The sequence below is a fragment of the Thalia democratica genome, chromosome 8 (genome assembly GCF_965202585.1).
Source record: "Thalia democratica chromosome 8, ktThaDemo2.hap1.1, whole genome shotgun sequence".
NCBI lineage: Eukaryota > Metazoa > Chordata > Thaliacea > Salpida > Salpidae > Thalia > Thalia democratica.
In genome coordinates, this window is record NC_139172.1 from 3,313,761 (window position 1) to 3,341,697 (window position 27,937).

A 27,937-nucleotide genomic window follows, 5' to 3' on the forward strand; every position below is an offset into this window, starting at 1 on the left:
ATGTTAAAATCTGAAGAGTTAAATATTGGTTAAACAATACGTCGTGTACTTGAACCATAAAATACAATAATAAGTTTTTACGCAACTTTTTTCTTCAATACTAAGTGTCTAATTATCAGTCTCTCAGTCTTATCAACAACAATTACAATATCAAATACAATTAGAAAAGTTTGTTCAGTATAATGCTCGGTTGCACAAATCTAAATATGGCTATGTTGTTTACTAAAACTACATATTTAATCTTCAAAACATGAAATGCAAGTAGACGGTTTTTACACTTTCTTGAATTTCTATTTTTGGAAGAGGATATTCACTATACACTCTGCTTCGTTCTTGCTGGCAAACTTTGAATTTGATGTTTCCCTTAAAATTATAAATAACAGCCTATCAAAAAAAAAAAAACAGATACAAAGTGAACAAAAACACAATTAAATTCTAACTAGTTATGAAACTACAAAAGAATTATGTTAACATTATAGTATTTGTGTAAAAAGTTAAATAAAACATGGTTATTCAGAAAGAAATGTTACTAAAATGTCAAGCCTAATCTAGCCATATAGTACTAATACTTTACATTAGCCTTTTTAGAGTTTTAATTATTGATTTCTTAATCCTCAATGAGTCTTAAATGAGCATTTAGTTAACGAGTATTTTGCTTTTTAAGAATTTAAATGCAAGGTTTATTGTAAAATTTTCTAAATCTACATTTGAACAAAATGCACTAGAAACAATGTCAAACATATAAAATTTGAAATAAAAATGTGAAAAATACTGCCTTAAAATAAAAGGGCATGTATACAAATTAAATTTGTTTGGGTAACACTGCCTAGTCTTGTTTTACTCCTACATAAAAAACTGGTGATTCTAACCTTGTGGACGCCATGTACTGTTATAGTGAAGTATACAACTACACTAAGAACAAAATTTATTGAAAGTATTTTATACTACCTATAACATCAGGCATGACTTCTTGTGATTATATTTTGTACAAAGAACGTATCAAACACCAAAAGTAAAGAACACCATACTCTAGAAAATACTTGAAGTGTTGTCAAAATTTTTACACAAGAATTAAATCTAACAAATATTAACTACATCATTGTATTATTTAACTAAGAATACTACTTGGAAATAAAACCAAAAAACCAATTGTCAGTTAAAAACATTTTTTATAAAAGAACTTTACAAAAAACAACACAATAACAAATAAGTTCAATACTGGAACTCCTTCTGAAAGGTCTTGACAAGAATACCACTACAAACACACTGTGGCTGTTTATGTAGCTATATCTTAAAAATGTAAACTTTTTTCAAACCAACTTTTTTTCTGGTTGACTGATTTTATAACATTCGATGTTCAACTAAATGTAATAGCAGTGAAATTGGTGTTCCATTACATGGGAGGGCTTTTATTATTTATTTGCTCTGTATTGCTAACATTAATATATAAATATTAAATATTACTAGACTGCTATTCCTAATCTAGCCTTATAGTAGTAATACTTTCTATTAGCCTTTTTAAAATTTTATTTGTTGATTTCTTGATAATAAAGTTAATACTCCCATTATTTTTTAAAATCTTTAGACCTTCTTTTACCAACTCATCTTCTTAAATATGTAGTTTCATAATGTTTACTTTAGGTGTTACTTGTTCTGTTTTACAGGGTTGACACTTGTTTTTTCAAAATTTTTCAAGGTTTTTAGAAGTACACATGTTTAGGTCTATTTTTAGCTTAATGTTAAGTTTAAGGTTGGAAGCTGTGTTAAATAATTTAAAACAATAGATAGATACTGTAAAACTACTGTAAATATGTTTTTTTAATAAAATAATTTTTTTATAATGACAATTTTTTTTTATTTATTAAAAATTTTTTGAGTCAAATAAAAATTTTACTACTGAAGATGAAAAACTTATAAAAATTTCCAGGTTTTTTCAGTTTTTTTTATAAATTTTTGTTCAAAATTCCACCTTTTTGCAGGTTTTTTTTTCAAAATTTTTTAAATTTAGATTTTTAATTTTTTTGCCTAAATTGTCAAATTCCAGGTTTTTCCAGGTAAAGTTGCAACCCTGGTTTTATAACTTATAGGTTATAACCAATTTTCTTTTTCTAGTAGTACTGAAAATTTGTTAGTTTTTTTTGTTTTAGGGGACTTTAATTTGTCAGTTCTATCTTGACTTTGTAAACTTACAATGAGAAAAATACTTTTGTTGTTAACGTTTTAACCCCTATGGTAGTTTTATCAATATGACTCATTTTCGGCTTATGGTTACTTCAACCTACTATGTATTTTTAGTTATGCTTAAACCTCAATTACTCTTAATGAGCATCTAGTTAATGTGTGTTATTCTTTTTAAAAATTAAATGCAAGCTTTATTGTAAAATTTCTCTAAATCTACATTTGAACAAAATGCACTACAAACAATGTCAAACATATAAAATTTGAAATAAAAATGTGAAAAATACTGCCTTAAAATAAAAGGGTATGTATACAAATTAAATTTGTTTGGGTAACACTGCCTAGTCTTGTTTTACTCCTACATAAAAAACTGGTGATTCTTAACCTTGTAGACGCCATGTACTGTTATAGTATACAACTACACTAAGTGTGTGAACAAAATTTATTGAAAGTATTTTATACTACCTATAACATCAGGCATGACTTCTTGTGATTATATTTTGTACAAAGAACATATCAAACACCAAAAGTAATAAACACCATACTCTAGAAAATACTTGAAGTGTGGTCAAAATTTTTACACAAAAATTAAATCTAACAAATATTTACTACATCACTGTATTATTTAACTAAGAATTAACTACTTTGAATTAAAATCAAAAAACAAATTGTGAGTTAAAAACTTTTTTTATAAAAGAACTTTACAAAAAACAATACAACAACAAATAAGTTCAGTACCAGAGTTGGTAAAATGCTAATAGTTACTATGGTAATTCAGCAATGAAGCGTATAAACTTTGGTTTGTTTTAAGTTAGTAATTTCACGCTCGAGTACACAAAGCAGAGCTTTTTAACATGTCTGTTCAGTACTCTTTCTGGAAGGTCTTGACAAGAATGCCACTGCAAACAAACTGTGGCTGTTTATGTAGCTATATCTTAAAAATGTAAACTATTTTCAAACCAACTCTTTTTCTGGTTGACTGATTTTATAACATTCGATGTTCAACTAAATTTAATAGCAGTGAAATTGGTGTTCCATTACATGGGAGGGCTTTTTATTATTTATTTGCTCTGTATTGCTAACATTAATATATAAATATTAAATATTACTAAACTGCCATGCTTAATCTAGCCTTATAGTACTAATATTTCTTTTAGCCTTTTTAAAACTTTATTTGTTGATTTTTATATGTCAAAGTTAATACTCCCCTCCATTATTTTTTTAAATCTTTAGACCTTCTTTTACCAACTCATCTTCTTAAATATGTAGTTTCATAATGTTTACTTTAGGTGTTACTTGTTCTGTTTTACAGGGTTGCCACTTGTTTTTTCAAAATTTTTCCATGTTTTTTAAAGTAAACATTTTTAGGTCTATTTTTAGCTTAACGTTAAGTTTAATGTTGAAAACTGTGATAAATAATTTATAACAATAGAAAGATACTGTAAAGCTACTTTAAGTAGGTTTTTTAATAAAATAATTTTGTTATGATGACAAAATTTTTTTTATTAAAAATTTTTTGAGTCAAATTATAATTTTACTACTGAAGATAAAAAAATTATCAAAATTCCTGGTTTTTTCAGTTTTTTTTTATGTGATTTTTGTTCAAAATTCCAGCTTTTGGCAGGTTTTTTTGCTTGTATTTCTTGTTGTGTTTTATATAAAAGATTCATTACTCAAAACTATCTTGTCTAATTTATATAAAGTAGCTTAGAGTAGCATTAAGTATTTTATAGATAGAATCCACTGGTAATTTACAAGTTAGCAGTTATAACTAGTTTAAAGTTATTGTGTCCAACTTAGATACTATTAATGATAAGTTGCCAGCAGCTGGTTCTGAACATAAGCCTGTTAGAAGGTCACCCCGCTTGCAGGAAAAGTATGAACAAAAAGGTCACGTTTTACTATCTGCCCACAGTAAGTCAACCTGACCAAACTGAGGCTTTAAATGTTGGCTCAACAACATCCGTAGCCCACAATAGTTTTTGTTAAACTTTCTCTACTAAATTAAAGTGGTGTTTAAGATGTGAATAACATAAAAGAATATCTAAGATAACAGGAAGTTTAATGAAAACTTAAAAAAAAGTAAAACAGCCCAAAAACCGACAATATTAAGGACACAGAAAACACACTATTTATATACTGTAAAGTTTTACACATCTCGTTGTTTACAGTTTTACGGCTTGCAAGTTCAAATGTACATTTTAAACAAAAGTTAAAATATTTCTAGAACTGTGAGGTTCTTCTCGCACTACATCGATTTTTCAATCTACTATCCATGTAGTTCTTAGAAAAACAATTTGAGGAGATATTCACTTTCTTGCATTATTTGCCATTGAGCCTTAAGGCACCATTAAAATGACCCTTTTTGGCTTTTTTGTTACACGCTGCTCTAATTGGGTCAGCTGCAGTTGTAAGTTTTTGGAAATGTTTTTATTCATAAGTTTGTGCAAATTTGTGTAAATAAGGTAAATTGATAACACATCAGAATAATAAGAACATTTATACACTTATCCCTAACCCACCTTACCCAAATCTTTAAAACAAAACCGAAAAAACTTATCTAGTTTAAAACTTTAAATAAAAATAATTAAAATATTAGCCAATCAAAAGCGACCTAAGAAGTGCAGCCGACGCGCTCTTATCTGATTTTATTATAGTTAACAATGTTGAACATCTAAGAATAAAAAATAACGTGGTAATATCATTTTATAAACTAGAGACAAAACTGTGTTTAATAAAAATACTTGGTTAATAGTTAAATCTTGTTAACATAATTTTATTAGAAAAATTAAAGAGTTCTATATAATTTCTAAAAAAAAAAATTAATTTTTATAAACTTAATTAGCAGTGTTATCATTGCTAGGTAAAGACTTATAAAAACTAAATTAAAAACACATAAGTCAAACAAACGTAGAAGTATCTAAAATACACAGGAAGTATACACATTTTTATAATAGAAAAAATTATCCTCTAAAAATGGGTATAAAGTCTGCAGGTAAGTATTTTTCTTATGTTCTTAAAATAGTTAAACTTAATTTATATGTACTCAGTTTGTTTATTTTTGTACATGTGGTGGGTTTTGAATTTGCAACATTTAACTCTTAAAAGTTTTTAAAGCGGTCATCAGGCCATTTCAATTTATTATTTAAAAGCTTTCAAATTACTTTTTCTATAACTATTCTAATTAAAATAACATTTAAAAAATGACAACTTATAATGTAAACTAGTACAAATGGTAATTTCCTAGGATAATGTTGCACCAATATCAAAGTGAAAATAGTTTACACTTTCAATTTTACACTTTGATAAGACAAGTATAGGGCACACAATTACTCAAATACAGACAAAAAACTTTTTATATTTCATAATTTTTATTAGTAATTTTTTTTTATCACTGTTACACCTAATCCTTACCCTCCATTGGTAGCTATTAATTTTGTTTTTTGTATTAATTTATCTTTCAGCTTTCTTTTTGTAATAGGTTTTATTAGTTTTTATTTTCTCTATCACTGCTACCCCTAACCCTTATTTTGATTGGTAGTTTTCTTTTGATTTTGATTAATTCATCTTTCAATTTTCTTTTTTTATAATTTATATAACTTGTTTTTTTGTTTTTACTATCACTGTTAACCCTTACCTTTGCTCGGTAGCTTTTTAATTATTAATAAAAAAATTCCTTTTATTTACCTTAAGGCCTCTATGATTAAGGTTTACTTTAGATTTAGAGCTTTTCAACTCTATACTTGTCTTATCAAAGTGTAAAATATTTTCACTTTGACATTGGTGCGACATCATCCTAGGAAATTACTGAACAAACAACTTTTACATATAATTTTTTTAGTTTTTTTATCAGATTTTGTCAAGATTTTCTTTTGGTAAATTTTTTATGGTTTTCATCATCAACATAAAAGTTTGATAAAACTCTTATTATTAAAGTTTTTTTTAATATCTTCCTAAATATTTTTTTTTAGTTGGTGTCTAAAAATACATGGTATTATTTAAAAATATGTATTAGGTTAAATTTTTAAATAAAGTTTACAAAAATTCTACTTTTGTACTGTTATAACTTTTATTGGTAACCAAATTTGATAAATATAAATATAATAGTTTTACCTGTTATACATAGTTATTAATAAGTTTATCTTTTTGAAAACATTGAAGTTGTTGCTTATTGTAAGATTAGTTATTTTTAGTACTTTGTTGAACTTTTTAATATAGTACTATGTTTGAAGATATTTAATTTAGCACATAATGTTTTTTAACATTTGTATACAGTAAAACAATTAAAAAATTTATAAACAGGTGCTAAAATTTTTCTGATTTTTATTGTTGGGTTCATGGTATGGTTCACCTCCAGTCTTTACTCTGATGTGTATAGAAACGTTTTAGAGAAAAACTTTCCTGGTAGGGGTCTATCAAAAATACTAAGCAGAGAAGAAATTAAAAATATAGGTTAGACTGTTTAAAATGGTTTCTTATAATCAGATAAACAATAAGTTTACTAATAAAATATTTTTTAGTTATATACATTGTTTATGGTTTTTTTAAAGCTTTAAATTTTGAATATATTGTCAATAACTATCAAAAATTAAAAAAACTATTAAAAGTTTACAAAATATAATTAAACTAGTTTTAAACTCTGGTCCAAGTTTAAAAGACTCCTTTGTTTCCATTTATTATTAAGCTTACTATAGTGTTTTTTTTATACTTCTTATTTGATTTAGTAAGTATTTGTTCAGAGAAAGAAGCAGTTATTGCTGAAGACCCTGACATCTTGACAAATCAAGAGCAAGTAGAAAAGGATAAAGAAGAATGGCTTAAAAATTCCACTCCAGGTTCAATTTGTTATTTATTTGGTCAGACTTGTTAAGCTAAATTTAACATGAAAATGTGTTGTGTATGAATGTGTGAGATGTTTATATAACAAGATTAAAATTAAATAAAATTATGATTATTCTGAAAAAATAAAATCTAAGCAGGGGAGCAACAAAAATTATCAAAGCTAATGAGAAAATGCTATCAAGTTATTTTTGTTAGTTAGAGTTATACAGTATGAAATACATAGAACCCTAGTTATTTTTACAAACAAAAAACTGCATTTTATAAAAATTAAAAATTTATAGCTACTTTGTGAATTTTCTATCATACAACATAGAAATTTGATTGAAAAAGTTGTACAAGTAGTTTAAAAAAAAGAAAAGTCAGGGTCTTAATATAGAAAAATAACCACAAAATTGTAAGGCTATAAAAAGTGTGTGAAAATATTCAGATGTAATAAGTTAACTTTTCTGTTTTAAAAGAGTATTGAACAAGTTACCATTTACTTTTTTAGTACTCTGATGTACATGGATTACACTGATAGACAAATACTTAATTATTTTATTAAGTTGCAATTTTGTTAGGCCAAGCTAGTTCATGCTTAATTGTGAAAAATAAAAGTATTGTACAAAGTTTTCATACACTTGTTAAATATTTGATAATTTTAAAATAACTCATAAAACTGATTTATTTTAGTGCATATCAGTTACATTTTTTTAAAATAGGTATTGTTTTATTGACTGTAATTCCTAACCCTCTATACCAGCAATTCTTAACCTTGGATTACTCCTGAGGGTAAATTCCCTTGTTTAAGGGGGTAAATTTTCTACCAACAAATATTTGATAAGTGTTACAGAAAAACAAGTCTCATATAATTTAGTTTTTGTAGCCTTAATTTAATTGATAATTCAATAAATTTAAGGCAATATGTCAGGATTTGTTAGCTCAAACGCTTCAAAATTTCCAAGTTTATAAAAGAAGTTTGAGAATCAGTTTTTTTTTTGGGTAAACTCGATAACTGCATTCCATAACAGGGTCAAATATGAATAAAAGGTAAAAAAACCACTCTTATATATACAGGGTTGCCACTTTACCTGAAAACCTGAAAAAATCTGGAATTTGACAATTTAGGCAAAAATAAGCTGGAAAAACCTGGAATTTTTAATAATTTTAACATTTTTAATAGTAAAATCTCAATTTGAAACAAAAAATCTATCATATAAATAAGATTTTTTTGTTGTCATCAAAAAATTTTTTTGTTTAAAAACACAATTAAAGTAACTTTACAATATCTTTTCAATATTTTTATACTATTTAAACAGTTTGTTATATAGAGATTAGCTTAAAACTAAAAATAGTCCCAAAAGTGTGTACTTTTAAAAACCTGGAAGAAATTTAGAAAACCTGGAAAAATTTTGAAAAAACGAGTGGCAACCCTGTATATACATACTTTTTTCTTTATATTATATAAGTATAAAAATATAGCATACTTTTTCTACTCTGTTTATAGTTTGAAAATTGCAAGTAACAACAAAATATATATTTTTTGAAAAAACAGTCCTGAAGTTTGCTATACTTACTTAACTTGTTTTGTAATATTAGCAAATGTCAGGGTTTGTCAGCTCAAAAGCTTGAAAATTCCTAAGTTTAAAAAAGAAGTTTGAGAATCAGTGTTTTTTTTTTTGGGTAAATTTGATAACTACCTTCCATAACAGGGTCAAATATGAAATAAAGGTTAAGAGCCACTCTTTGATATTGTTTATTTCTTTTTATTATATAAGTACAAAAAATATAGCATCTTTTTTCTACTCTGTTGATAGTTTGAAAATTGCTAGTAACAACAAAACATATATTTTTTTTTGAAAAACACTTTTGAAGTTTTGCTATACTTACTGAGTTTGCTTTGTCAAAAAGATTTAATTGGTTATATCTAGTCTATCTGAAATGTATACTATACTGTATGCATTTTGGTTCAAATTTGATTTTAAAAAATGTAAAAATGCAAGTTTACTTTACTAACTTACTTTTATTAATGTTATCTGCTTTATTTATATATTGATTTCAGTAATTATATTTAAAATTTTTGTTAGCATGTTTAGAAATAATTCCATTTCAGTAACACTAACCTTATAACCTTAGACACAGTCAGCAGAAGACCGTGTTATGCCAACAAGTGTGCCGGCAACGAGTTCAACTTCAAACTCATATCTGGAGCAGCAAATGTGATTGGACCGAGCATTTGCTTCAATGATACTATGTAAGTTCATGCCATATTAGGCACTTTTTTAACATGGTGATCTTTACCATTAATACTTTTTTAGAGTATTTATATTATAAGCAACACAGGCTTTATATCTAAACAGATTTTTTTTCATTTTTTGGCTTATATTTGTACAAGTTTATTTTATTGAAATAATTGTGAGATAAATAGCTCTTTTTAAAATGAATTTTGAAATGTTTTAATGAAGTAGGGAAACAAACATACACTTTTTACTTAAAAAAATTGCTTACTGTACTATATTATTGTGTTAATGTAAACATTTAGTTTAATTTATTCTACAACTTACTAAAAAATATTATATTTTTCTGAAAAATTTTGTTGTTTAGTTTCATGTGTTATACATATATATGAATAATTTATATTTTCGATATTATTCAAATGTTACTGAAATGCAACTTGATGATAAAAAATTTTTTGTACCACTTTTTTACACGTCAAAAAATAAATTTATTATTTCCTGTTCATACTTGTTCCAAAGCTGGTAATTTATTTTAATAGAGACTTGAATGTTTTACAAACGTCTTAAACTTTACTTAGATCTTTGGGCTAGTATTTAAGTTATATCGCATCTAAATATCTCAGATCAATTAAAATACAAAATTTAAGTTGGTTATATTAGGAAGTTACAAATGTAATAAGAATTTTGTAATTAGGAATATATAAAATAAAGCTTCTCAGTAATATTTGAGTTGTTAAAAACTTTTAAAAGGCATAATTTTTTTAAGTTCCAACAAATCAATGCATCAGTGTTTTTAGATTAATTAAAATAAAGCACTTACAAGTATTCAAATTAAACTGTTTCAAAAACAACAGTTCTATTGTTTTTTATTTTCATCTAATGTAAGTATAAGTTAACATAATTAAAAGTTTAACGATTTAGTTTAAGATTTAACAAATGTCAAAGATATTAGTAACTTTTGAAAAAAGTAAAAATATCAAACAAACGTTAATAACTTTTACTCTGGGTTGCCACTTTACCTTGAAACCTGAAAAAAACTGGAATTTTGGAAGTTTTGAAAAAAATTGAAAAACGTGGAATTTTAAATAAAAGTAGAAAAATTTTGAATTGACACACAAAAAATCTACCATTTAAATTAAAAAAAATTGTCATTATCAAAAATTTTTTTTACTATTTAACACAGCTTTTTACCTTAAACTAAAAGTAGACCCAAAAGCAAGTATTTAAAAAAACCTGGAATTAATTTTGAAAACCTGGAGAAAACTTTCCAAAAGTCAGTGGCAACCCTGATTACTGTAAGAAAATAAAACACATAAAACAAATACCAGTTTTTAAAAAGTACTAACATTTTCTTCCTAAATATTTATAAATTATTGTATTTAACTTTTACTTTTTATACTATTAAAAATTAAACAAAATACTATTAAGAAGTTTTTTAAATGTAGTTGGAATTATACACACAAGTTTTTTATCACAAAGTAACCAATGCAATTTTTTTAGACTTATGAAAAACTCTTTGAACAATGTGGACAGGGGAATGAACGTGGCCGTCGTTGATGGTAAAACTGGCCATCTGGACAAGATCGGAGTTTTCGACCTTTACAGCCAAGGTTGCTTATAAGTTGCTTATTAATTATTAACTTAATTTTTTTAGTTGTATAGTTTTTAAATTAGGTTTAGAAGCAAAAAAATTTCGATTGTTGACTCAATAAACAATTGTTTAAAAGAATTAAATAAAGAAAAAGAATATGCTAATTTATACTGTGTTATCAATATTTCCCATTGCTGAATTTTTTTAAACCAGAAAAGTTAAAACTTAAATAAATATTTAGGATCATTTTAGTGTTTTTAAAGAAAAAAGTTAAAAAAATAGAACTAAATAATTAAACTGATATTTTAAATTATATAGGATAGTATTTTTGTTAGCCTCAACGAAATTAAATAAATAATATTAATCATCAAGTTCTTATTTCATTATTTTATTGATAATTCTTTAAATCAACACTATTTTATGTTCATTAAAATTTCATAATATCTAATAAACTAAGTTATAGATTAAATACATTTTAAACTGTAGAAGTAGTTTCGCAAAGGAATTTATGAAAAAATACTCTTTTTTATTTAATAATTAAGTTGTTTTTAAATTTAGTTTGTTATGTTTTTTCTCTCATTATATCTTGCATATGTTTATGATATACAAATCACTTCTTTTTTTTAAACAGATTGTTTTTTACTAAATTTATTCATACAGACAGTGAAAAGCTGAAAGCGTTCATAAGCAATGTTGGCGATGATAAAATTGTTCTGATCGCATCTTACGACGATGCTGCTACAAGGTTTGTTTTGTAAGATAAGTTACAAGTAATGAAATGTTTTAAAGCTGGAAGGTTGTGTTTAGTGAAATAATTTTAAACAGTTTCTGTAAAAGTAAGCATTTGAAAAACAAGTTTTAACTTCACAGTGGGCTTAAGAGAGGTAATTTGTAGTTGACCACACAAAAAAACTTATGTGAACAGAAAACAAGACAAACTGTTATACATATTTTAATTAAACTAGATTCCTTGTTTTCATAACTTGGTTTTATTATTTATTTTTGTAATTTTATATTTTTGCTACAAGTATTCCAGAAGTTATGTAAGTTCAAATGCAACAAGTTATTACTATTTTTTAGCTAAGAAAATTACTAGAAATTCTTTAAATTTTTATTTAAAACCATGCCAGGGTTACCACTTTATTTGAAAAACCAGGAATTTTAATTCTTAAAATAATTCTGGAATTTTAACAATTCACATGCTCAGTAGTAAAATTTCGATTTGCCTAAAAAACTTTATCATACAAATAAAAAAATTTTTTAGTAAAAAACATATTTAAAGTAGCTTTACAGTATCTTTTAAAGTTTTTATATTATTTAACACAGTTTCTTACCTTAAACTTAACTTTAAACTAAAAAATAGACCAAAGAATGTGTACTTTTAAAAACCTGAAGAAATTTGTAAAAAGTTTTGAAAAAACAAGTGGCAACCCTGCCATACAAAAATTCATGAAATACTTAATAATAACTAATAATTATAACTAATTTTCTTAAGTATCGTATGGTGTCTATTAGTTGATTAAAAAAGTAAAATTTTAGAACTGATTATTAATAATAGACATTCTTTAAAAGTTTTAAATAATCGTTATCTGAAGTTTAAAAAATATAAACTTTTTTTGTAGCTTTGCTAATACTTTTAGTCCAGGCAAAAAAAAAATGTTTTTTTTTTATGTTTCTGAGTTATATGACTTTTAGTATTCCGAAAAAATATTCTTGATTTTTTAGGAAAAAGATAAAAATTTAAGAAAGTAAAAAAAATTCAAATATTTTAAGCTTTAATTTGGTATAAACTTAAAACGTATTACAAATTACTATAGACTACTATTTAAGTTTTTAACAAAAAAATAAGAAAATTTGGCCACACTTAACCTTATATAATTTTAAAATACTTGAAATAGAATTTAAATACTTACTAGTTTTGAAAAAAGTAAACCAAATCAAATTTTATGGAAAAATTTCAGTTTTTTTTATGGAAAGATTTCAAAAGTTAAATAAGTGTTTTAAAACTTTTTTGTAAGTGATTCATTTAATCACTTAAACAAAAATCGTAAAAGACCACTGAAAGTTGTTTTAAAATCTTGTAAGTATGTTGGCAAAGATTATTAAGATTTTCTACCATTACAGTTTTTCAGTTAGATTTATATCCTGGATTATTCTTAAAAGTTGTATGACAAATAAGCAAACCAATTTTTACAGTAAAAACCTAGTCAAAAATAAAAATAATAAAGTTAAATTAAGGTCGTAGTGGGTCCAACTTTTTTTTTAAATTTTAGGTTAATAAATGTTAAAAGAATATTTTTTTTTAATATTTTTTACTTTATAGGTTTTTCAACAACTGTTAATTATAAAAATCAAATAAAATTAATAAACTATTAAAATCAGTTTGTTGTTAATTTAATTCTAAACCATTAAGCTAAAGGTTACTACTAATTATAAACAATAAAAAAACTTAAATTTTTTAAGTTTAAAGTATTTAAAAACTAATCGTAATTCTCAAGGTTGGACGATGAAACGCGCAAGTTGTTAGGATCGTTCGGAAGCAAGAAAGCGGCCGCACTCGCCTTCCGTGACAACTGGATTTTCATGGGCGGCAAGAAAGTTGCGCAACCAAAAGAAGGGGTTCGTTGTTGTACTCTCAAAACGTTTAAAGTTTTTATACAATAAATTGTTTATTTTATTATGGGGTTTGGTTTAAAATTCTGTTTTACTTATACTCAGGGTTGCCACAAAACCTGGAAACACTTGTAATTTGACAATTTAAGGTAAAAAAACCTAGAATTTGAGAAATTTTGAACAAAGTGTCTAGAAAACCTGAAATTTTAAACAATTAGTTAGTAGTAAAGTTTTTATTTGAAACGAAAAATAATCATATAGATATAAAAATTTTGTCATCGTCAAAATATTTATATACAAAAAAAGTTAAAATAGCTTTGCAGGATCTTTTCAATATTTTGCTACTTAACACAATTTTAACCTTAAAGTTAATTAAACTATAAATAGACCAAAAATGTTTACTTTCAAAAACCTGGAAGAACTTTAGAAAATCTGGAAGAAATCTCTCAAAAACTAGTGGTAACCCTGAATACTTCTGAAAATTTTATGGTGTATTCTCTTAAAAAAGTATAATTAATAAGTATTTTTATGTTATGTTCTTTTCAGTAAAACCATAATTTTATAAATATATATTATTTTATTACTATTTTTACCTGTTCTAAACTAGTCATTACTGTTTTTATCTGTCATAGGCTATTTAAAAAAAAGTATTTGAATAAAAGGTTGTAAAAGGATGAATAAATTAGCTCATGATAACAAATTCCATTATGTTGATAGTCAATAAAGTTGGTTTTTGTATTTTAAAAAACAAGTTTTTATAATATGGTTTCCAAAACTGCCTTTCAAAATCAAATTCTTTGCAACTTTTTAAGAAACAAACCTCTTCCTTTTACTAAATGATGTAAATTAATTATGTGTTATTTCCCCCTTACTAGAAACACCTACTTTAGGAAACATAAGTACATATATTTATCTTATTTTTATGTAAAGTTATTCAATATACTTCAAGTGTCTAGCTATAATTTTTCTATTTTTATGTAATTTAAAACTTTTTTCAAAAAATAAAATTGCACAAAAAACTTGTTTTTTAAATTATAATCATAAATTGTTATATTTATATATATAGGTTTTTTTGAACTTTCCTGTACAAATTCAAAAACAGCTTTTTATTTTTTTAAGCTTATTTTTATAGTAAAACACTCGCTTTAATATATAGAATAAATTGATTAACAAAGCATAGACATTTTAAAATGGATTATTAAGTATACCTCTACAAAACATGATAAAAAATGTTTTGTATTAAACACTTACAACCAGTTACAGTAAAGGCCTCTTAAGTTTTTATTTGTCAACCACTGTATGTTTATAGTATGAAGGGAACAACAAAGAAACAAATAAGTATGGAGATTTTCCGGGAGCCATCACTATAGAGGGATGCGTGCCAAGGCTTTAATGATTTGTTACTAGGAAGTATGTTGTTTGTGAGAGTATGAAAATAATACAGTTCGAAATTTTCCCACCCACCTTATTTAAGTGTCTGCAAGCTCTATTTACTGTATTTGTGTACTATATATTTTGTCCATTCTTTTTTTCATATTATCCTTGGAAATTGAGTTAAAATGCTTAGCGCCGAGGTTATAATGTTATATAATTATGTTTATAGAATTGTTGTTTAAATACTTTTCTTATCAGATTCTTAATTATTTATTATTAAATGAGATTTGATGACTTATTTTTACGCTTGAATTTGAACCACTGCAATTTTTGAATGTTCTGCAATATAAGGATGCTATGGTAATTACATGTCAATAGCCATATGAATCTTTAATAAAATTCTTATTTCTGCTAATAGTTGATCGTTTTATTTAAATTTATAATTAACGAAATAAAAGCTATTATCTCTAGAAAAGTTTACTTTCTTGATTATTTATTACTAACGTATCATGATATGTTTCGTGCATATTTTAAATTTTTTTATTTAAAATTGATCGTCTTGTTCGTTTTATTAATAATATACTTGAAATATTATTTATGAAAACTTTAGAGAGACGATTATTTTTAATTTGGTACATTCAAAAATACTATTTTCTTTATATTTTTGTGAGCTCAAAATTATACTGTACTAGTTTTCATAAGGATGGTTTAAGTTTTGTTTCTATTATTTTTCATCCAAGCTCATAAATGAAAACTATTAATCTTTTTTTTTTGTTTAAATGTAGTAAAAGCGTAATTTTCTTAGTACAACGTTTATATGCAGTACAAATTTTATAAAATACTTGGCCTTTTATTTTCAGTTTTAGGAAACTGTATAATATATTTTTTAACTAAATAGTTTTGTGTTTTCGTTAGTATGTAATAAAATTACTTTCAGTTGATACAGGTGTTTTTGCTGGCATAAGTTTTATAGAAGCGTATATTAATTTAAACTTTTTTTGAAATAAATAGTTTTTCATTTTACTTTTTATTTAATAATTTAAAAAAAACAAAAGTTAATGTATTATATTAAAGCTTTAAAATTTTAAAAAACAGTTTGTAATGTAACGTCAAAAGTTTAATAAAAAGCAAGAAAATTTTTTTGTTTGCTTTATAGCTGACAATTAGAAATATTGTGATTCATTATGATATCCTAAAAAGTATTGTAAGAAATGATTCATTATATACTGGCAAGTTAGTAAATAATTCCTTATACTTAAAACAGTAATACAAATATAAAATAATATGTTATAGCTTTTTTGTTAATTACTTCAGTTTACATTTAGTACTAGTCAAATAGATATAAATACTTTTACATGAACTTGTTTTGCAATTTATACAACTCAATAGCATCAAATAGTAAAACTGTTAATATTTATTGACATTAGTAAACTTACAATAACGTGTTTTTCATATATAATTTAAGGCAACAGTTGAATTCAATTCGCGATTTTTATCTAAATATAGACTTCAAATTATCTTTTGAAGTATCCACTTAAAACTAATAACAACGACTATTTTTCTTTTAATACTTATAGTTTAATAGAAAGTTTAAATAATTAAATTAGTGCATGTTAAAAATAAAGCTAATTGTTTCCAAATACAAGTGGTTCAGAAACTAGTTTAGTAAACAAACTGTACCTTTAATGGATAAAGTTGCTTGTATAATTAGATACTATATATAAGCTTGATATAATAAGAGTATATCAAACATAACTAAGATTAATTTTTTTTATTTTAAAATAAGTAGGTATTATATACTTCAAATAAAGAAATTAGCAAACTAAACTGCAAACGATTCAGTAAAAAGTAACATTATATTTCTTTTATTAAACACAACTTATGTTACGATATCAGTAAAACTTCAGATTTAGTAATAAACATTTTAAAATTAGAATATAGTATATTAAAGTCAGTTTGTTAATAAATATATTCATTTAAAAATATAATTTTTATGAGTAAAACACAATTAAGATATAACGCAAGTATAAAAATTTGAGGTTTTAAAAACATATTTTTACTTTAAAAGTAATAATTCCTTAAAAGGGCCTCTGTGGTCTTGCATTCAAATACTTCTTAACGCTTTGTATACTTGTAACGTTGTTGTAAATGCTTTTCAGCTTTTCGAAATCCCCTGAATTGAAACCAGGTTTTCCCTCCAAACCAACAAACATTTCTACCAAGTACAAGTCCACGTAAGACAGTGACTGTGAAAAGTTGTATAACACTTTTCTAGTTAGGTAGAAAAAAATTGCAATTAATTTACTAAAAACCCCGCTACATTAAAAAAATATATTTTACAACATTTAACATGAGTTCTAAACTTAAAATTGTTTAAAGAAATACGTAAAATTGAATAAATTGTAATTTTTGTTTGAATTAAGTACATATAGTTTTTTAAAGTTAATTAGTATTAATAGCAAACAAACTATTTTCAAGTTATTTACTGAGTTTTTTGCAAAAACTTAACTTATTAAAAGCAAAATCCTGAGTTGTCTTTAAAATTGCTTAAAATTAATTTAGCATTAAACTTTATTGTTTAGAATTTGTTACTTCTTAAAAAAAAAAACAATCTCCGTAAATGAGTATGAATGCGTTTTCAAATAGTTTTCTTTTGTTTTAAGTATTTTAAGCTAAAAATTAGGAAGATAATTTTATTATTTACTCTTTTCTAAAACTTAGCTCAATAACTTCCTAATTTTATAAAATTAAGCTGCTTTAAGCTTATGTTATTATCTTCTTAAGTTTGATTAAACTTTCGTGTACTTTTTTTTAATAGTTAATAATTTTAATATTTTCTAACAACTACGTATACAATTTAACTAAAACTTATTTTTTCACAAACTGTTTTTTAAACCAATAACAATTTTTTTTTTGTTTGAGAACGATTTACTGATATTGTAAACGGCGTAGATAAAAGTATGAAAATAACTGAAACAAAAATTTTATTAATTATTAATGTACCCGGTAGAATTTCCACAACTTTTTGTAAACATTATGAAATTTAAAATACCTCAATCATTTTGCAGTGTTTTATCTACTTTTGTAATCTTAAATTAGCCTAGTTATTTTTACTTGATTAAAAAAAAGCTTAGTACAAAACTTATTATGTTTAATAAGTTTCTGTTACAAAAACAAACTGATTTAGGAAGCATCATATTGAAGCATTAATAAGTGTAGACTTAAAATTAAAAACAAAATACTAATTTATCATTTTAATTTTGTAATTTTTATAAAAAGAAAATACGAAAAATATATTTAGTGTTTGTTTTTGCTTTTTATTGCTTTGTAGTTTCCTCGCAAATACTTAACGTTAGGTAAAGTTTAAATAAACCTCATTTTAATTTATGTTTTTTTTTTACTTTTGCTTGTCATCATATGTTTAATGTCAAAACAAATATTATTAAAATTTCAAATCTTACATCCTTGGTTGGTTTTATAGCGATCATCAATCAACATAATTGATTGTAAGATCAAAGCTAGCACAAGGGTCAAAATTTTACAAAAACCTCAGATTAGGCTAATTTTATATATCTATTAGTGCAAATAGACTGCGGAGAACAATAATTTGGCTCGATTTTAAGCTATCTGTCTTTAAAAACTTTTAACTAGTTTTAGTCATAATTAGTTAGTTGTTTGTTGGCATCAATTTATTTTGGAGTTTAAAATATAACAAACTAACACTTCCAACAAGGTGTTTACTTCCCTGCGAATATTTTTCAACCACTTTCAGGGCTGGTGTTATTGTTTCTTCTACTATTTTACGTATCTTTTCGTTCTAAATCAAAAATTTTACTTGTTAAAAGTTAAATATATACTGACATACTAATTATAACACTTATCTTTAATTTACAAATACTCTTTTTAACTACTTCTATTTTTTTGTATTTAGGTATTTAAATAAATTAAAGTACAAATTTCACTAAAACGCCAATTTTTTTAAAGGTACAAAAAACTGCATGACAAATTTTAAAAACAAAGTAAACAAAAAGTAAAAATGGTTTAAAAAAAAACTTTAAGGTTTTTATATATAACATAATGTAATTATGGTTGAAGTAAAAGTTAATTATTAGAATAGATATAAGTTATACAAACGATAAGTCTAAGAAAAAAAGTTTTAGAATAAAGCTTTAATAAAAGTTTAGCAGTACCTGAAACTGAATTCATATAAGCAGCTTACTGATTTATGTATGCTTTACATTTTAGTATTTTGGGTTACTACAATGCACTGCACATTACAAATACCCGTTTTTTATTAAGATACAAAACATTGATAAACAACAAATATATAGTTCAAGTTTTTTGTTACTTTTGCAGTTAGTTTTAATCAGTACTAGATATTTTTCTCAAAAATTATCAAAACGTAGCTTCATTTAGTATCACTATAAAACTTCAAACTTTTTCATCTCCCTCGGGTTCGAGTAAAGGCAGTTTCCAGTACACCTCCTGCATGGTCTCGTACATCATGTCCAGTATGGCGGAGTGGGTGGGAGATTTACCTGCCAGTCCCGTTTTCATGGCCAGGTACCTGACAATGGCACCTGATTGCGCCAATCTCAACCTACCGTCCAGTTCCAACACTGGCATCGAACCCAGCGGTGTTTCTGTTTCAATATTACTTTTTATGATTTTTTTAGTGTAAGATTTTGTTGTCAAAATAGATCAAATACTAATTTTAGATAAACTGTTTTCGAGTTTGTTAGTTAAATAAGCTCAAAGTTTAATTTAAAAGAATCAATTTTTTTAATGATATGTTCTGTCGTAAAAAAATGTATAATGTATACAATATTTGTCTTTATTTATAAAAACTTAAAAGATTAGTTCATGTTATAACGTTTTATTCTACAATAATTTATAAAAGTTTTTTGCAGTAGACAAGCTTAAAATACTTATTTAAATATATATATATATATATAAAGTGATTTAGAGACAAAAATTAACTTTATTGAAAATAACATTGATAAAATCTACATAAGTCTATTTGTATAAAGATATATTATATAAACTTTTTGTAATTGCAAAAGCAAGTAAACCAACTTGGCTTATGTTCACCCCACTGTTCAAAAGTGAATCTTTTATCTTCAAATTGGACGTTTCCGCACGCCATTATCATGCGAGGTAACTCACCTCTACCACGAATGTCGAAATATTCCAGTTTCAGTGCCATTTTGTATATTATGTGTTTATATTAAAACTATATTTGTCTATTTTTAAAGTTAAAGATTAAAATATATTAAGGAATATTAAGAAATGTCTAACATAAGAAAATTATGATAACTCAATTTTTTGACGAAATCAATAAAATTAAGCATTATAACGCTATTTAAAGAAACTTAACGTATTTAGTTTTACAAAATAATTAGAAAAAGCGCATACATTTATTATTTCGTTTAAACCTACTGCCTTCCTTTGATAAAGCTGTTTATCAATCTACTTTTACGTCTAGTAGTGTTTGAAGTTTTTATAAGCTATCGAAAATAATCTTGTTTTCAAACTCTTTTTGTTTTCTATTGTAAACGATTCATGTAAGCAATAAAAAAAATATATCTTATTTACAAATTTCATATTAAATTTCCGATAGAAGTTAACGTTAATAACTAGTCCTACATAACATAAAGCTTTACAATTCAACTACATTATAATGAGTTTTAAAACACACTGTACTAATTTTTTTTATATATAAATTTAAAAAGTTTTTCATATAATACGTAGTTAGTTGCAACTTTGTTCATAATTATTAATTTTTTTTTTGTACTAGAAAAACTGCTTTATATAGTTCTGAAAAATCAAAACAGCACTCAATAAACACTATTTGTTTATTTAATTTTTATTTAGTTTAAGAAACCTCGACAAAAAAAATAAAAGTAGATGCTTAAAAGCTTATTTTTACTATTATCTAGAAAACTTTTAGTTAAAAGTTTAAGACTAAATATATACTGGACTACCACAACGAATCAACTGTACTGAGCTAACTATTCTTGAATTTTAATTTTATCAAAACTTTTTAATTTGCATAGGTGTGGTTTAGAAAAAAGTAAAATAGAAAGCAAACCTCAAGTCATTGTGAACAAACACCTTTTTTTGTTTAGGTGGTTAGAAAATGGCTAAACTTTAGTAAACAACTTTAGCATAATCACTATGTAAATCAAACAATTACAAAGCGTTTTTTAAAAGCTTCATCTTATAAACATTTTTTATAATAGCTTATTTGCTTTTAGGTTAAAATTTATATACATTTGGTCTAAAATCTAGTTCAAGTATTACATATTTTGTTAACAAAAATAAAATTATAAAATTATATCCAAAACAATTTCTTTTTAAACTATAACTGCTTTTTTTTTTAAGAATTTATGTAAACAATAAAACTAAAATGCTTTAAACACAAAAAAATTAAACAATCTTCCAATTTTTTTTTTTTAAAAACAACAGTAGGAGTATTGTACAAAATTTTTGTACAACAAACTCAGTGAATTAAATTAACAAAAAACAGCTAAAACGTGATTTCACAGCTACAAGTTAGAAATTGCAGTAAATAGTAAATGAAAACTGCGAAGTAGATCGAAAAAAGTGGTGAAATTAATTTAATGTGAAAGCTTAAAACTTAAAAATAAAGTACAGTTTATTCTAAGCTACAAAAATTAAATCTTAATCTTATTATTTTAAACTGAAATATAAACGTCATGTATAGATTAAATGTGTTTAAGAAGGCATAAAATTTATAAACAACGAAAGCCATGAGGTTTCAACAATATTTAAAATCTGTAAAAGATTCTAATAATTAAAAAGTTTTTAGCAAGTTTATTTTCAAAATTATATTAAACAGTAATAGCATTTATATATAATGGTAGATGCTTTTTGTCAAAGTTTGTATTTTCTTTGGTTTTTATAGCTTTAACAACAAGGTTACCTTAAATTTAATTAAAATATTTACAAAGTTTCTAAAAAAGCATTAGAACTCTTGATTATAAACATATATCACTGAAAACTTTTAGATTTACTTTTAGTTATGTTTTTCAAAAAGTATATTTCAAAACTTATTAAGCAAAAGTACTACCGCCGAGTTTTTTCAAATAATAATTTTTTATTTAAGGTTTTCAATGAGACTTATCTTTAATTCTGTCTTGTTTTTTTATCAAGAATTTATTTTAAAAGTTTCATAAAAATTTCACACATCTAAAGTTGTTTGTACACATCTTTTAGATAATAATAATGGAATGAAGGTAGTCTGTCTCTTTTGGTTTTGAAAACTGGACAGTTTTTGAAAACTTGACTATTTGAATAAGAATTGATGATGGTTATTTAATAAACGAAAGATCTTTTCAATGTTTTTGTGTTTTGTGAAAGACTGAGGCATTTGTTTTTTTAATGGTTCCTAGCCATTTTTCATCGGCTAAAATTTCATGTAGTAAAGTGCAACGTAGTTTCACACGAGAAAAAATTTGCCAGTCAAAAGTTAGTGGGCTTGAGCACGTTTCACGTTCTCTGTAGAATACACAAACCTCTGAGCAGTGAAATCATTTTTAGCATAAAAATGTTTTGTACATATAAAATAAAGTTGAGCTTTTTGATAAAAAGTGTACTCTTAATGTAGTTTTTGTTACTTGGTAGTGTTAACTAAATTACTATATCATTTGACTTTTATAGTGTTTTTTCTTAGCAATTTTACTTTTACTTTTTTAATCTATATAGATCTTTTCAACAGTACCCGGTCCGTTGAGACTTCTTTAACAAGTACGGTTAAATTCTGAAAAATTATCCCTTATTCTAGTCAATTGTAAAAAACTTATTGATTAAAAATTGCATTATTTTTATAAATTTCATGCAAAACTTAACTTTAACTAAATAATTTTTAGTATTTTTTCCTAATTATAACATTTTTATAAAAACATATTTAAAGTTATGTACGTCATAAAAACAACTAAAATTTATTTAATAAAGTTTCAAAAACATTAATTTCTAATAAATCCAATCGAATTTGTTATAGCTAGAAAAAATACTTTAGCAAAACTTATTGAAAAGATGAATCCGTGTTTCGCTTCAACAATGAATTTTTCTTATGGACATCAAATTGTAATTGATGTGAGTTTTTACTTCATATAAGTCCTTGATAATTTAGTAAAATATAATATAAAATAGATATATATGTTTTCAAACGCAAGATACTTAATAACTTTGACGATATCCGAAATGTAATTGAATAAAATTCTTGATTACATAATAAACACATGTTTAGTCTTTGTATGATAAAGTTAATAGCAAGTTTGTATAAAATTGAGGCGATTATTTGCATGAAAAGCAACTGTAGCTACACTTTTACAAATAAAACCGATTAGGTTTCGGAATACATGAAAATGGTTGACGAACTAGCTATGTTGAGAAGAGAGAAAGCTGCCTTGAAAGAGAGCAACCAAAATAAAGACGAGATAATCTTGAGTTTGAAAAATGATAGTAGCTCTCTGTTGAAGAATCACATACGTGTCATAGTTGAAAAAAGGGAGGTGGTGAGAGAAAAAGAAGATTTGGAAGAGAAGTTAAATGTCATCAAGGGTCAATTGAAGGAAAATGTTGAAGAAAATGAAATAATAAAAGGAGAATTGGAAAACACCAGGTTTGTTTATATTACAAATATTTAAAATAATCAAAGGTTTGTGTCACGTGAGAAAAGTTTAGTCGAATAAAGTGTTTGCACTACTCAATAATAAAAGTGTAACAATTAAATAAATAAAAATAACTAACAGAGCGCAATACGATAAACAACAAAAGAAGACAAATGAATTAACAAAAACTGCAGAAGAACTTTCAAAAGAACAAGAGAACAATGTTGAGATGCTTAAAAATGCTAAGGTTGAATTAGAAGAAAAGGAATCTGAGCTTCTAAGAAGGGAATGGAAAATTATACGGTGAGTTCAACTTATCAAAAAAATAATGTTTTAATAATCTGATTTGTTTGAAATTTACACTGTATTTTAAAACATACAAACCGGAATTAATATATATTTTTTTTTAAGTTATAACTTCTTACTGTAAATTTAGTGAATCTAATTGAAATATGTAAAAATTTAGTCTGAAAGACTGGACTAGAAGGGAACTAAAACAAAATAAAGACTTGTATCTTGAATTATACGAATCAAAAAGAAGAAATAAAACGCTTTTTGAAGAAAATATTAGTTTTGGAAAGGAGCTAGTAAGTTTAAAACATAAGTATTTTGTTTTTATAGAAGTTAGCTAAAACTTTAAATTTGTAAAAAACTGCAGTTTTTATTCAAATCAAATAGATCTAAACCGTTCGTTTTGCTACTGAATTGTTGTTTTTTTCAGAAAGAAACTAAAACAAAAGGAATAAATAGTTAAATAAGTATTTAATCAATGATATTTATGTTGTTTTAAAAGTGTTATAGTATTGATGTATCGGATTAATTTTAAAAACAAAATTTTAGAGATTGCAATACAGGCTTGTGAAATAATAAAAACTTTAAATGTTTACGTTAAAAAAAAAAAGTTAAGTAAAAACAATTAAGCTGCTATTTTTTTTTAAATTCTGTTTAAAAATAACTAAAAGTTTAAATTTCTTTTAATAACTTTTTTTAATGTGTAACTAGTATTTTTTTAAAACATATATTTTTTCTCAGGGTCGAATGAAAAAGGCAGGCTGCTTGAGTTAGTTATTTATTAATTATTTTTAGTTACTGAAATAAACTATAAAAATATATCTTAAGTCTTAAGCAATTTGTTTATTTAAAAGTGCAAAACTATTATTAGTATACATAATTTTAAAAGCCAATAAAATAATAGAATAATGTTATTACAGAACGCCTTCTAAAGAAATGGTGAAGTACAAAGAAAAAAATTGCATGTTTTATGTTGTCGTTTTTGATGTGTTTTCAATAACATCAAGGAAATATGTCATATCTGTTTTGTCAAGTACTTTTTATGCACTTTGTTAATTTTCCACAACTACATTCTTGAAAAAGAAAAACTTTTCAACAAAAAAAGAAGTAAAGTTAGTTTATAGTTTTATAAAATAAATTTAAAAAAACTGTATCGTTTTTGATATTGTTTACAACTATTTATTTAATTGAGCTTACATTACTACACTAGTAAGTTTCATTACTTAAATCAAGTAAATATTTATGATTTTCAGCTAAAAATCAATTAAATAAATTTCAGGATACGTGAACTTACTATTCTTACTGCCGTATAATGTACTTCTTTAACAAAAGTAAGACTATTAGAAAAAAGTATTTAGTTAAATACTAAACAAGTTAATTCACTCAACAGGTAAACAAGCCAGTGTTTAGAGGGGTGCTTAACATTGGTTTTGTTGAAACTTACTGAAGACAAAACATCGTCTTGAGATTAGACAAAACATCGTATTGAACTAAACAACAGAACAAAACAACAGAAGACAAAACATTGTCTTAAATTCAGACAAAACATCGTCTTGAACTAAACATCAGAACAAAACAATAGAAGACAAAACATTGTCTTGAAATAAACATCAGAACAAAACAACAGAAGACAAAACATCGTCTTGAACTAAACAGCAGAACAAAACAACAGAAGACAAAACATCGTCTTGAACTAAACAACAGAACAAAACAACAGAAGACAAGTCATCGTCTTGAACTAAACAGCAGAACAAAACAACAGACATCGTCTTGAAATCAGATAAAACATCGTTTTGAACTAAAAAGCAAAACAACAGAAGACAAAACATCGTCTTGAACTAAACAGCAGAACAAAAAAACAGAAGACAAGTCATCGTCTTGAACTAAACAGCAGAACAAAACAACAGAAGACAAAACATCGTCTTGAACTAAACAACAGAACAAAACAACAGAAGACAAAACATCGTCTTGAACTAAACAACAGAAGACAAGTCATCGTCTTGAACTAAACAGCAGAACAAAACAACAGACATCGTCTTGAAATCAGATAAAACATCGTTTTGAACTAAAAAGCAAAACAACAGAAGACAAAACATCGTCTTGAACTAAACAGCAGAACAAAAAAACAGAAGACAAGTCATCGTCTTGAACTAAACAGCAGAACAAAAAAACAGAAGACAAGTCATCGTCTTGAACTAAACAGCAGAACAAAACAACAGACATCGTCTTGAAATCAGATAAAACATCGTTTTGAACTAAAAAGCAAAACAATACAACAGAAGACAAAACATCGTCTTGAACTAAACAGCAGAACAAAAAAACAGAAGACAAAACATCGTCTTGAACTAAACAGCAGAACAAAAAAACAGAAGACAAGTCATCGTCTTGAACTAAACAGCAGAACAAAACAACAGACATCGTCTTGAAATCAGATAAAACATCGTTTTGAACTAAAAAGCAAAACAAAACAACAGAAGACAAAACATCGTCTTGAACTAAACAGCAGAACAAAACAACAGAAGACAAAACATCGTCTTGAACTAAACAACAGAACAAAACAACAGAAGACAAAACATCGTCTTGAACTAAACAACAGAAGACAAGTCATCGTCTTGAACTAAACAGCAGAACAAAACAACAGACATCGTCTTGAAATCAGATAAAACATCGTTTTGAACTAAAAAGCAAAACAACAGAAGACAAAACATCGTCTTGAACTAAACAGCAGAACAAAAAAACAGAAGACAAGTCATCGTCTTGAACTAAACAGCAGAACAAAACAACAGACATCGTCTTGAAATCAGATAAAACATCGTTTTGAACTAAAAAGCAAAACAACAGAAGACAAAACATCGTCTTGAACTAAACAGCAGAACAAAACAACAGACATCGTCTTGAAATCAGATAAAACATCGTTTTGAACTAAAAAGCAAAACAAAACAACAGAAGACAAAGCATCGTCTTGAACTAAACAGCAGAACAAAAAAACAGAAGACAAGTCATCGTCTTGAACTAAACAGCAGAACAAAACAACAGACATCGTCTTGAAACCAGATAAAACATCGTTTTGAACTAAAAAGCAAAACAAAACAACAGAAGACAAAACATCGTCTTGAACTAAACAGCAGAACAAAAAAACAGAAGACAAGTCATCGTCTTGAACTAAACAGCAGAACAAAACAACAGACATCGTCTTGAAATCAGATAAAACATCGTTTTGAACTAAAAAGCAAAACAAAACAACAGAAGACAAAACATCGTCTTGAACTAAACAGCAGAACAAAAAAACAGAAGACAAAACATCGTCTTGAACTAAACAACAGAAGACAAGTCATCGTCTTGAACTAAACAGCAGAACAAAACAACAGACATCGTCTTGAAATCAGATAAAACATCGTTTTGAACTAAAAAGCAAAACAAAACAACAGAAGACAAAACATCGTCTTGAACTAAACAGCAGAACAAAAAAACAGAAGACAAGTCATCGTCTTGAACTAAACAGCAGAACAAAACAACAGACATCGTCTTGAAATCAGATAAAACATCGTTTTGAACTAAAAAGCAAAACAAAACAACAGAAGACAAAACATCGTCTTGAACTAAACAGCAGAACAAAACAACAGAAGACAAAACATCGTCTTGAAATCAGACAAAACATCGTCTTGAACTAAACAGCAGAACAAAACAACAGAAGACAAAATATCGTCTTGAGCTAAACAACAGAAGACAAAACATCGTCTTGAACTAAACAACAGAACAAAACATCGTCTTGAACTAAACAGCAGAACAAAACAACAGAAGACAAAACATCGTCTTGAAATCAGACAAAACATCGTCTTGAACTAAACAGCAGAACAAAACAACAGAAGACAAAACATCGTCTTGAACTAAACAACAGAACAAAATAACAGAAGACAAGACATCGTCTTGAACTAAACAGCAGAACAAAACAACAGAAGACAAAACATCGTCTTGAAATCATATGTCAAAACTGAGTCGTGCTGCCGACAACCGTTCCATCGTTTTAAACCAAAATAAGAAACCTGGACAATATACAATTGGACTAAGATAAATTTTAAAATTGAATAATCAAATTTAAATACGTTACATTTTCAAAATATACTAATAAAATATTCTGCAAACAAAATTGCGTGTTTTTTGTTATTACTCAAAGTTTAAAACAAAAATTATTTTTA

At 25.5% G+C, this 27,937-nt stretch overlaps 2 protein-coding genes across 2 annotated transcripts; one reads left to right on the forward strand and one right to left on the reverse strand.

Moving 5' to 3' along the window:
• Nucleotides 1-5,039: 5,039 nt before the first annotated feature.
• Nucleotides 5,040-15,603, forward strand: LOC145842306 (protein FAM3D-like). The gene is made up of 8 exons (XM_082949730.1): nucleotides 5,040-5,173; nucleotides 6,481-6,630; nucleotides 6,918-7,013; nucleotides 9,136-9,253; nucleotides 10,737-10,846; nucleotides 11,488-11,572; nucleotides 13,326-13,446; nucleotides 14,750-15,603. Exons 1-8 carry the CDS (start codon nucleotides 5,155-5,157, stop codon nucleotides 14,831-14,833), a joined length of 783 nt encoding a protein of 260 aa, XP_082805856.1. The 5' UTR covers nucleotides 5,040-5,154; the 3' UTR covers nucleotides 14,834-15,603.
• Nucleotides 15,604-16,892: 1,289 nt separating this feature from the next.
• On the reverse strand, nucleotides 16,893-20,020 carry LOC145842384 (glutathione S-transferase 1-like). The gene is made up of 4 exons (XM_082949809.1): nucleotides 19,891-20,020; nucleotides 19,252-19,457; nucleotides 18,536-18,631; nucleotides 16,893-17,060 (listed from the first exon to the last, which is right to left on the reverse strand). The coding sequence occupies exons 1-4, from the start codon at nucleotides 20,018-20,020 to the stop codon at nucleotides 16,893-16,895; spliced, it is 600 nt and encodes a 199-aa protein (XP_082805935.1).
• Nucleotides 20,021-27,937: the final 7,917 nt, after the last annotated feature.

What these genes read in the sequence shown, in the direction of transcription:
- LOC145842384 (XM_082949809.1), bottom strand. Translation starts at nt 20,020, where the DNA reads ATGGCACTGAAACTGGAATATTTCGACATTCGTGGTAGAGGTGAGTTA. An exon ending in GTGGGGTGAACATAAGCCAA is followed by an intron (nt 19,458 to 19,890) that starts GTTGGTTTACTT and finishes ATATTGAAACAG; the next exon opens with AAACACCGCTGGGTTCGATG. An exon ending in AACCCGAGGGAGATGAAAAA is followed by an intron (nt 18,632 to 19,251) that starts GTTTGAAGTTTT and finishes TTTTTGATTTAG; the next exon opens with AACGAAAAGATACGTAAAAT.
- LOC145842306 (XM_082949730.1), top strand. An exon ending in AGAAGAAATTAAAAATATAG is followed by an intron (nt 6,631 to 6,917) that starts GTTAGACTGTTT and finishes GTATTTGTTCAG; the next exon opens with AGAAAGAAGCAGTTATTGCT. An exon ending in ATTTGCTTCAATGATACTAT is followed by an intron (nt 9,254 to 10,736) that starts GTAAGTTCATGC and finishes CAATTTTTTTAG; the next exon opens with ACTTATGAAAAACTCTTTGA.